Raw genomic sequence first — 12,237 nt, 5'->3', positions numbered from 1 at the left:
CAGAGCACCAAAGGGCAACTCCCCACAAGTGAAATCACATAAGATCAACATGTAAGCAATGTCTAAGATGTATCCACTTCCATAAAGATACCTTGAGTATAAATTTGGGAAGCAAAAAGAAAAAAAAAAAAAAAAAAAAAAAAAAAAGCAGAAATCAAATAATTTGTGTTGTACTCCATCTAAAGACAGAATAAGAGGACATTAGGTTAGTGAGGCAGACAGTGTAGGCTGGTTCACTCACCACCCACTCCCAACCACTTCTCTGTTCCCTTCTTTACTGTTTAAGCTGTAAAACTAAAACACTCCATCTTTCAGCCTTCTTAAAGCTAAAAGTGGCCACTGACATTTTGGCCAAAGAGCCAAAAGGTCCTGGGAAGAGCTTTTCTTCCTTTTGCCATTCCCTTTGCTTGGAACATGAACATAATGCCTGGAGGTGCAGCAGCTATTCTGCAACCAAAAGAATAAAAGCAAGATGGAAAGAAAGGACAAGCCTGGATCTGCTGAGATTGATGCTACACAGTCCCAGTATGCCCACCACCTCTTGTTATGTAAGAAAAATAAACCCTTATTTGTTAAAGTCACTGTACAGCAAGTTTTCAGTTCTTGCAGCTGTAGGCATTCCTGACACAGTTACCATAGAGCTCAGAATAGTGGTTCTCAACTATCTTTCTTCCCCAACATACAAGTATGAAGGATAAAATACATTCCCTTCATTAATAGTAACTCATTACAGTTGTGCTTCTCAACCTAGCAAGCATCAGAATGTGGAATGGGGGCAGAGAAGACAGTGACCCTGAATTTTGGTTAGTACCAAAGCAATCTCTCTTGGTAAGCACGTGTCTGGGAAGCAACTCAATCTGGTCCTTCCAAAAATACAACAAGGATTCTTTGTTCTGACGCCAGACAAGCAAAATACATTCTATCCAAGTTGCTCTTTTCTTTCAAAGTCAATTCTTCTTTCAAATTTTATTCCCTCTTAGGTAATTATTAGGAAATTACTTCAGTAATTATTAGGAAATTACTTCAGTAATTATTAAGAAATTACTTCAGTAATTATTAAATTACTTCAGTAATGATTAATAAATTACTTAAGTAATTATTAATAAACCCCTCAAAATAATCACTCTATGAAAAAAATCAGGGTATTGAACACACAGAAATAAAAACCAGATTTGTTTCCAAGGCATTTATATTTACAGGTATTCTACTACTGCATTTATCATGGTTATAAAAACTCTGGTAACTGTGGAATTATGTACAGATGTGCTCTTTACAGTTATGTATAAATTTCCATAACAACTTATTTTCCAACAGAGATAATTTAACTTTTATATTATTAATCATTGTTTTTCCATGCATATTACAATTGTTTTTGATAGTTTCCTACTGTTTCCCTGCATTTAGGAAATACAGGCCATCTTCAAGTAGGCACATTTCCACAAATTATCCACAAAACGTATTTATACTCAATTTTTAAAACATCATTGTATATGTTCTTTCAATTTATTAAGCTATAAATCTGGGTTAAAAAAAACAAAATCACTAGATATTTTGGAGACGTAAAAGGAAATAAAAGACCTTTCCTATATACAATCAATTTAGCTGTTCCTTTTCAAAATTAATGCAAATTCATCATAAGTGAAGGGATAAAATAAATGTGAACGAAAGACATATGGTACTAAGAAAAGGACCAACCTCTCTTAACAAACATATCGATACAAATCGCTATAATTAAACATGCAAGGTAAAGGATATTATTCTCATTTTACTGAACTGTTTATTTTTAAATGGCAACCTAATTCTAAGATGGGATCTTCTAAGGTACTCCAAAATATCTAAATCTCACAATGCACAAAAAAATACTGCATATGGCTGTGTAGAATATCTAAATTCATCAAAATCTACAAAAGATCACAAGAACAATCCTCTTAATTAAATTAAATAATGCAAGAAGAAACAAGATTAAAGAAAAGCCTCCTCCAAAACTGACTGCAATAAATTTGGCATTTAATTTCTTTTCATGTAGTTTTCACTAAAGTTTGCAAAGAATAATCACTCTTCCAGGCAGGTCTATCCTTCACTGGTCTGGTTGAGAAAATTACTCAGCTGTCAAGACTTCTATCCAATGCCCTGGAGGTCAGCCATGTTCACTCTTCTGAGACCACAGTGAAAGGTTTGACCCTAATCAGGTGTGTGTAAATGTCTGCCAAAAGTGTTGGTGTGCAGGTCAGGGCAAACCATGCCCAGTACAGGAGAACAACTAAAATCAATGGGCCTTATTCATGATTCCCATTCAAAGGATGGCATAAGGAATAATTGTAAACACTGTTCACTTGAAAAAGTAAAATATACATTTAATTGGTGTAGAGTATCATCAGTCAGGTTTTTCTAAAAAACAGCATTTCTAGTTTCCTTGAGGAAAAGTTATTGCTTAATTAACTCAGATTTCTAAATGAGAAGTTATGGTATGGACTTACATTTTCCTCAGACAAAAGTCCCAAGATGAGTTTTTAAAATGGTAGAGGGCTGCCTGGGCCGGCCTGTGGCTCACTCGGTAGAATGCGGTGCTGCTAACACCAAGGCCATGGGTTCGGATCCCATATAGGGATGGCCGGTTCGCTCACTGGCTGAGCGTGGTGCTGACAACACCAAGTCGAGGGTTAAGATCCCCTTACCGGTCATCTTTTAAAAAAATAAATAAATAAATAAAATAAAATAAAATGGTAGAGGGCTGCCTGGTTTGCTCAGTTGGTTAGAGCGCTACTGGTTTGGATCCCCTTACTGGCCAGCCATCAAAAAATAAAATAAATAAATAAAATGGTAGAGATATGTATAGATGTACCTGTTACAACATGGTGGAAATAAATTTAAAATTTCTTCGGCTCAGCTTGACAAATTCATTTTAATTAGAAACTAAACAAACCAAAGAAAGTGTAAAGCAACATTACCATACTTGGTGCCTCCAAGTTTAGGTACATTGAAGAACTTCTTATGCGAACTGTCATTTAATGTTTCAATAAGGTACTCAAAGGCGTATCCTGAAAAAAGAATATACTTTCATTAAATACAACTATAAAGTATCTTACTCAAAGTAAAAATACCCAGAAATCAGGTTTGTCCAATAGAATTTTCTGCAGTGATGGAAATGTTCTATATCTGCAACGTCCAATAAGGTAGCCAGTAGCCACATATGGCTATTGAGCACTTGAAATGTGGTTACAGCCACATACTGGGAAACTGAATTTTTAATTTAATTTTAATTAAAGTCACATGTGGCTAGTGTCCACCATATTGGACAGTATAGCTCTAAACCATGAACTCTACTCATGTAAAAATTGGTAATATAATTTACTCCCGAAATGAGTTAATAAATACCTGAAAAGGCCAATAAGATTGACTTAAATGATGTATTCGGATATTTTGGAAAGACATATCCTGAAAACTACATAAGTACATACGGAATAATTTGAGAACTCCACAATTATGTGAGAGGGATTGATTTTTTAAAAAACAATCAAAAGACGGATTTTTACAGAGCACTGAACATCAAAGACAAAATCAAAACCAAATCAAAAAACTTCTCAGGTAAGACCTCGATAGGACTGAAGACTGAAGGTAAAAACGAACAACAAACTAGCTAGGTAAATTAGCATACTCTCTCTATTAGAGACATGTCCTTCTGGTTTTGCACGAACTGAAGCTGAACTACAAAGTCAAAGACCTAGGGGTCTCATTTGAATGTGCCCCAGTTCCTTATGTTCTTGGGGAAAGTGGCAGGGAAGCAGCCCTGAGGTTGAAAAGAACCTTCAGATCTTTTGTGCAGACTCATTGCGGTGGGTGGCAGGACCCTCAACACTGTCAGGGCCTTCGTTCAAAATGAGAAGAGATACGCACAGCTCACTTCCAGAACCGACAGTGTTTTTTCTCGTTTTTGTAGAGGGGGTGGTAGGGAGAATAGACTGCCTGCTGCAAAAAATAGTCGGGGAACTGGCTGACTAATGTTCATTCGGCCTCGATCGCCCCTTATTCTACTTCCAGAGGCAGAGAGGGAAGGGCTCGAGGCTGGAGAGTGGAATAAACAACTAGCTGCGTGACATCCAAGCAAGGAGACACTGGGCCCCCCATCCTCACCGCTCACAAATGGGGGGCGGGGAGGGGAAGATGGTGGGCCTCTCTCTGCCCCTGGTGTTACTGACGGGGGGCCAGAAAGCCGCTGGCAGCAAGCGGCGGCCACCAGGATAAGATGCGTGCGGGTCAAGGCCAGCGCCGAGCGGACGGCCCTGCTGGGGTCGCGCTGGGGGATGGGGGTGGGGACTGGCTTCCACGGCCTAGACGCAGAGAACGCGGCCCAGTAGGCAGGCCCTGAGGGAAGCACTACCCGAGCCCCGAGGGCCCCAGGCACCCGCCGAGCGACTCCAGGCGAGAGAAGCAAGGAATACGGCTCCCGAGCAGCGCGCGTTTCCAAAGGCCAGACCCGAGTTAGCGGCCCGAAACTGACCTGTACTTGGGGCGTCCATAGCCGGAGACCATATTATCCCTGCGGGGAGGGGGCCGGCGGGGGAAAGAAGGGGAGGCCGGGCGGGGAAGAAGGGGGTGGAAGACAGGCCGACTGGGAACGGAGGAAGGAAGGAAGCAATCTCGCGCAAACACCGCGAGAGCCGTAGAGTCGGCCCGGGTCTGCGCTCGCGGGATTTGCTGCCTAACTCCCGCGAGACTTCCTGACGAAAACAAAGAGGGGCGGAGCTAGCCAGAAGGCGTTTCCTTGCGCAGTCGCCGTTGTCTTCGCTAGCGGGGCGGAGCGCTAGGAGGCTGTAGCGTAGGCGTTACTAGCTTGGCCCCCACAGCGATCCGTTACTTGCGGCCTAAAGGACAATTTTGGTTCTGAGGACTGGCGGTGTGTGGGGTCCTGCGAGGTGTCTTCGGAATCGGAATTCCTAGTAAAAACAATTTATGGAGAGCCGCTTTCCCCTAAAAGGAAAGCTATACACTAACCTGTCATGTGGGTAGCCCACACGCGTGTTCTCTAGAGGTGGCTGGACTGACGTGGCAAGTAGGAGGCGCTCCACTGATTGTTGAATGAATTAACTTTTCCGTTTCTGCTTGATTCCTTTCCAGTAGCGGTTAATCATGCTTAAATCTCTCCGTCCCTCCTCAGCTCCTCCAGTCCCTACATTTTTCTCCCCCTGCAGCCTTATCTCCTGGTGGCAGCCAACTTCCCAGAGTTGCTTGTGCCCTTCCCCTCCCAACTCCTTATCCCTGGCTTTCACTCCCAGAAATGCCTCTGGCCAAGGTCAGCCATAACTCCACTTTATAATCTCACATTTTTCAATCCTTACTCTGCTTACAGTCTTCCCCTTGTTGAGAAATAGGGGTACCTTTCCACCAGTTTCTGTGACCCCCAGACTACTTCCCCCCCCACCCACCCCTTAAGGGTGCTCCATCTCAGTCTCCTCTGCAGGCCCCTTCCTCTGCCAAGCCATTATATGTACTGGGCATTAAATGTACCCCAGGGCTCTAGCCTTGCACCACTTCTCACCATTTCCCCTGCCCCATCTTACTCTCTCCTTTGGCTCCAGTCATACTAAATATGTTGATGTTTCCCAGTCTACCTGAAACCCAAACCCATCTCCTAAGCCCAGAGGTGTATATCCTAGTACCTGTTGGATGCTTCCACATGCCACAGACACTTCAGACTCAAAATCTCCAAAACTGAACTCATTTCCCCCTTTAAACCCACTATTCTTTCTGTATTGTCTGTATTAGTGAATGGCACCGCCATCCGCCCAGTTGCCCAAGCCAGAAACCAACACATTATCCTTGACTCCTTCACCCTCTTCTTCTAATCAGTGACCACAAGCCCTGTCAACCCAAACCCCAATATATTTCCTCTATTTATTCACCTTTCTATATTTTGTAATGTCTCCTTTACTATCTTGGTATAAAATTCATAGGCAATATAACCTACACAAAAATAGTAATCCATATAATGCCCTAACTGTAGTATACAGAAGAAAAAAAGGAAAGTAATTTACAAAATAGGTCCAGGGTTCAATCCCAGTTCTGGTCAGCTGCCAAAAAATAGTAATCCATATAATGCCCTAACTGTAGTATACAGAAGAAAAAAAGGAAAGTAATTTATTACAAAATAGGTCCAGGGTTCAATCCCAGTTCTGGTCAGCTGCCAAAAAAAAAAAGAAAGAAAATAATATGTATTACAATATATAGGGACACAGGCATGTCTGTATTAGATGACATAATGCAGTAGTCAGGTGCTTGCATCTATGTATAAGTTTGGTTTCACAGAACATAAGATAATATTAAACTCAATATGGTCAACACTTTTTATTTATTTCTGACATTTCAAAATAAGGATTAAATATGTACATTTTTATCTCTCTTTATGTATTACATATTGCATGCATAAATATACATACCATGAATGCATATATGAGGGTAGTTCAAAAAGTTCATTTATTTGTGTTATCTTTTAATTCCATTTTCCATGAACTTTTTGAAGTACCTGCATATGTAATAAATGCACATATATATATAATATATACATATATATTGTGAATGATCAGCTCAAATGACTAATAAAAACATTGTGTTGGTGACTCAAATATTGGAAATGTCACTGTTGATGGGAGATTATCTGAAATGGTGAATAACTCTTGGTAAAGTTCCAAATAGAATAAAATATAACCTTTCATCTTTTTAATCCAATAGTTGTATTCCTGGAAAATTCAGTGTATATTAAAATACACTAATTACTTTGTTTTTATTTGTAAATGGGGTTAAGTTCTAGGCTCAAATAATTTTCTTAAATTTTTTTTTGGCAGCCAGCCGGTACAGGGATTGAATTCTGGACCTTGGTGCTGTCCACACCATTCTCTAACCAACTGAGCTAACCAGCTAGCCGTAGGCTGAGATAATTATAAATAAATTTGTCGTTATTTTTATGATTGTGTGTTTACCTCCTGAATATCTGAGAACATGTTCAATGGGGGATCTTGTTTGATTCTTTGTTGTGATTCTATCCTGTGGAATGCAAGCAATCTAACATTCATTAAATACCAGAAATGCCTCTATCATGGTGACAACCAAAAACACCCTTTCATTTTCCCAGGGTCCTGTTTCCATTGAGAAGCACTAACTTAGATCACTCACAATGTGTCCCTTGGTGGCTAGATGCATTGCTTTTCTTTTTTTTAACAATTTTTTTGAGATTTAACTCACATACCAAAAAACTCATTTTTAAACATTTTATTTTGTGATATTGTAGATTTACATGCAATTGTATGACATAATAGAGATCCCATACAATGTATTCTTCACCCAGTCTTCCCCCATGTGACATAGTACAATATCTAAATTAGGAAATTGACATTGATACAATCCTTCCATCTTATGCAGGTGTGCATGTGTGCATGCATGTGTGTGTATGTGTATTTAGTTTACATGTATAGATTTGTGTGACCAACACCACAGTCAAGATACAGAACATTTCCAAGGCTCCCTTGTGTTGCCCTTTTATAGCCACATCTTTCCTAATTGGCTGCCACTTCCTCATTCCCTACCCCCTACTCCCCCAACCCCTCACTAGAACGATTAATCTGTTCTCCATTTTGAATGGAATCATGCAGTATATTTTCACAATACGTTATTTCACGTTATGTTTCCAGTGAGATTTTGTGTACTCCAGTGATATTTTAAGCACTTATTTAGATCAGTATCCTGGGCAATGTCCAGTCTGGTTCATCTCTTCTTGTTTAACTAAACTTTTTATTTTGGAAGAAAACTCAAGGATACAGAAAAATTGCAAGATAATTACAATGAAGTTTCTTATACACTTTACCTAGATTTATTTATTTATTGTTAATATTTTGCCACATGTGCTTTCTGTGTGTGTGTGTGTGTGTGTGTGTATATATATATATATATCTCACATATTTCATGACAAGATCCTCATTATTTCTTATTCTAATTCTTTTCCTGAGCCATTTCAGAGTAAATTTCACAGATTATGACCCTTCAGCCCTAAAAACTTCATCATTTATCTCCTAACAGCAAGGACAATCTCTTATATAACCACAGGGCAAGGATCAAATTCAGGAAACTGAACATTGATACAATACGATAAATTGTATTAATACAATTCATATTGAAATTTTATGAATTCAAATTATCAAATTTATGAATATGAATAATCCATATTCAAACATTGGTAAATTTATAATCTATATCCCAATTTTGCCGATTGTCCCAATATTGTCCATTCTAGAAATTTTCTTCCCAGCCCAGAATCCAATTCAGGATCAAGCCATTGCATTTGGATGTCATGTCTGTTTAGTCCCCTATAATTTGAAACAGTTCCTTAGCCTTTCATTTTCTTTTATGGTATCAACATTTTTTTAAGAGTACTGGCCCATTATCTTTTAGAATGTCCTTTAATTTGGACTTGCCTGATTGCTTCTTCATGATTAAATTTATATTATGCATTTTTTGCAGGAATACCACATAAATGATGCTGTGTCCTTTCTATCATAACAGGAGGCACCTGATTTCACTTAGTTCCTTTTTTTGGTAACTGAGCAACCTCTTAACTTAAAATCAGAACCAGGGTTTAAGCCCAAGTTCACAGGACTTTAGAGCCAATGTTTTTACTCATCCACAGCTCTGTGATTAGACATGGTCTCAGTTTTTGCAGGGGGTAGGGTTGGAGGTTCCTTAGACTTTCTGAATCTTCTCAGTATGACCTTTCAGTAACTAAGCTGAGTGCTGCCATGTTCTTTTGATTTATGTTTTAGTTCTACACAGAGAAAGCCTATTTGGTTATTGATAATTCCAAAATAAATGCCATATCTTAAAAAAAATCAAAACCATGATAAACAAGAACGCCTGCCATTCTGTGGCTCACCCTTGAAGGCACTGCTGAGCTTGATCATGGGTAAGATAACAGCAGTCAGCTGCCAGCCCTTGGCATGTTAAACCTAAGGGAGCCATTGTATACACAAAACAGGCAACTTTGTGTTCTGCCCATCTAGTTGAGAGGAATATAGATAAAAGTTTTTTCATTTTGCCAGTAAGAATAGAACACACATTTAAAGTTTTTAGAATTTCACTGAAATCCCTATCAAGCAAGTGGTTAAGAATGTTGATATAGGCTTACAGTGCAGAAACTGTCCTTGGAACTCTGTTAAGACATAAAAGAAACAGAAAAGAACCTTATTCCCTTTTCTAAGGGAAAAGGCAGAATTACCATCAGTAAAATGACATAGAAACATAAACTTCAAAAGTACTGTTATGGGTTTAAGTGTGTTCCCCCCAAATTCATATGTTGAAGTCCTAACCCCAAGTACCTGTGTCTGTGACCTTATATGGAGACAGGGTCATTGCAGATATAATTAGTTAAGATGAGGTCATACTGGAGTAGGGTTAGTTCTAATCCAATGTCTGGTGTCCTTAGAAGAAGAGAAAATAAGCACATAAACACATAGAGGGAAAGCAACCATGTGAAGAAACAGATACACACACAGGGAGAACGCTATGTGACTATGGAGGGAGAGGCTGGGGTGATGCATCTGTAGGCAAGGAGGGGAGCCTGGACCAGATCCTTCCCACAGCCCTCAGAAGGGTCCAACCCCACCAACACCTTGATTTCTGACTTCTAGCTTCAAAATTGTGAGACAGTCAACTTCTGTTTTTATGCCAGCTAGTCTGTGACAGATAATTATGGCAGTTCTAGGAAACTAATACAAATACCTTCTTGGAATATCCAAGGTACAATGAAGACAGTGTAGTGGAACAGTCAGGAGAACTGGGTTTCAATCCCAGCTCAGCCCTAGACTTGCTGTGTGCCCTTACCCAAATGAATTAATGTATCAGACCACAGCTATAAAATTAACGGATTAAAGTAAATCTTCTTCTAGGCTCAAGAACGATTTTATATTTCTACTTTCAGTCATACGCACTGTATTAGTTTTCTGTTGCTTATAACAGAATATGTGAAATTGGGAAATTTATAGGAAAATGAAATTTATTTCTTACAGTTCTGGAGGCTGGGAAGTCCAAGGTCAAGGGAGCACATCTGGTGAGGGCCTTCTTGGTGGGGTCTCTCTACAGAGTCCCATGGCAACACAGGGCATCACATAGCAAAGGCTGAGCAAGGGCGTGCCAACATGTTCACATGCTCTCCTTACAAAGTCCCCAGTCTAATCCTGTGATAACCATTCACCCATTAACCCCTTACTCCATGAATGGATTAGTCCATTCATGAGTACACTGCCATCAGGGCCTTATTGCCTTTTTTTTTTTTTTAATAAGATGACCGGTAAGGGGATCCCAACCCCTGGCTTGGTGCTGTCAGCACCACACTCTCCCGAGTGAGCCACGGGCCGGCCCTCTTATTGCCTTTTAAAGGCCTCACCTTTCAAGTGCTATATTGGTAATTAGGCTCCGGGGATCCCAACCCCTGGCTTGGTGCTGTCAGCACCACACTCTCCCGAGTGAGCCACGGGCCAGCCCTCTTATTGCCTTTTAAAGGCCTCACCTTTCAAGTGCTATATTGGGAATTAAGCTCTCACATGAGCTTGGGGTACATTAAAACCATAGCATGCTCATTCCTTTGTCTCTGTCATCAAAGAAACCATGAAGTCCTATCAAACTAGAATTCCTAAATATCTCTTGGTTTCATCTCCTCCATCATTAATTTACGTTCTGATCATTTCTCACTTGGACCATTATGTTGGATTGAACCAAATAAAGTTGATGACATTTGACCATTTTTAACCAAAAAAACTTGTGATTTTTATATTGTCAACCTAACAGTCATTTCCTAACTGGTTTTCCTGCGTTAGGCTTGCCTCCCACACCCTCTCACCATTGCTCCAATCACCCTTTCCAACTCCACCAGGATATTCTTTCTGAAAGGCAAATCTGATCATGTTTGTTTAAAATCCTTCAAATTCTCCCCTGTAGACTTCATGATGAAATCAGAACTTCCTAGCCCAGAATTTGAGGCCTTTTGGGGGCCTGATCCTTGCCTACTCTCCAGTCTTACCTCTTGACACAAGCCCCATTCTTACCTAACACTGCACTTGTTACGAGCTGTGCAGTTTGGGGCAAGTTACTTCTCTGAGCTGCAGTGTTTTCAACTGTGAAGTGGGGACAATAACACTGACTACTTGGATTGTTGTGCCAATTAAATGTATGTGAGGGGTTATATTAGTTTCCAGTTGAGGCTGTAACACACAAACTTAGTGGCTTAAAACAACACAATTTTAGACTGGCTGGTTGGCTCGGTTGGCTAGAGTGCAGCCTTGTAACCCCACAGTCAAGGGTTTGGATCGCTGCACTGGCTAGCCACCAAAGAAAGAAAAAACCCCACAATTTTGTTATCTTATAGTTCTGGAGATTAGAAGTCTGAAATGGATCTCACTCGGCTAAAATGAAGGTGACAACAGGACTGCATTCCTTTCTGGAGGCTCTGGGGAGAATCCGTTTTCTTGCCTTTGCCAGCTTATGGAAACTTCTTTTATTCCTTGGTCCATGGCTCCCTTCCATCTTCAAAGCCAGCAATGACATCACTCAGACCTCTGCCTCTTTGATCTATCTCTGACTCTCCTGCCTCGCTCTTTCACTAAGGAGACTTGTTATTACAAGAGCCCACCTGGATAAACCAGGATAATCTCCATATCTCAAGGTCAGCTGATCAGCAAACTTAATTCCATCTGCAGCCTTAATTCCTCCTTGCCATGTAACATAACATATTCACAAGTTCCAGGGATTAGGACATGGACATCTTTGGAGGAGTGGGAAGAATTATTCTGCCTATCACAGGGGTCTATCCTGGTGAAGACATGTATCTAGCACTCAATGAATCATTCCCATAGACTTTGAAGAACAGATGAAGAACATTTTACCACACTTAGTGGGAATCAAAGAAGGTTTCTGAGACAAAATGATATCTAAGCCAAGTCCATTTAAAAATTTCTGCCATGTATTGAATATCTCAGACACTGTCCAGACGATTTGTGTAAACTGTTTGCAATCCTCATAATAACCTTGAAGATATATATTATTATTAGCCCTGTTGTACAGATAAAAAAAACCCTAAGGTTCATAGATGTGGGAAAATACAATTTCTCATCAGTTGGTAGAACTAGAAGAAGTCAGTTTTGATAAGAGTGAAAGAAGAAAATATCCAGGTGGCCAAACGAAGTGTCTGAGTACCAGGAG

At 40.0% G+C, this 12,237-nt stretch overlaps 1 protein-coding gene across 1 annotated transcript in view; it reads right to left on the bottom strand.

The window, feature by feature from the left end:
* IREB2 (iron-responsive element binding protein 2) overlaps nucleotides 1–4,533 on the bottom strand; it is a 44,074-nt gene extending 39,541 nt beyond the window's left edge. The window contains 2 exon segments of the mRNA XM_008574530.1: nucleotides 2,949–3,038; nucleotides 4,499–4,533. Of these exon segments, the coding sequence (XP_008572752.1) occupies nucleotides 2,949–3,038; nucleotides 4,499–4,517 (109 nt within the window). The 5' untranslated portion in view covers nucleotides 4,518–4,533.
* Between the last annotated feature and the right edge of the window lie 7,704 nt (nucleotides 4,534–12,237).

This window comes from Galeopterus variegatus, unplaced genomic scaffold (assembly GCF_000696425.1).
Source record: "Galeopterus variegatus unplaced genomic scaffold, G_variegatus-3.0.2 Scaffold1059, whole genome shotgun sequence".
Classification (NCBI taxonomy): domain Eukaryota; kingdom Metazoa; phylum Chordata; class Mammalia; order Dermoptera; family Cynocephalidae; genus Galeopterus; species Galeopterus variegatus.
Note: the sequence above shows the minus strand (reverse complement) of the source record. Positions and strands in the feature narration are given on the sequence as shown.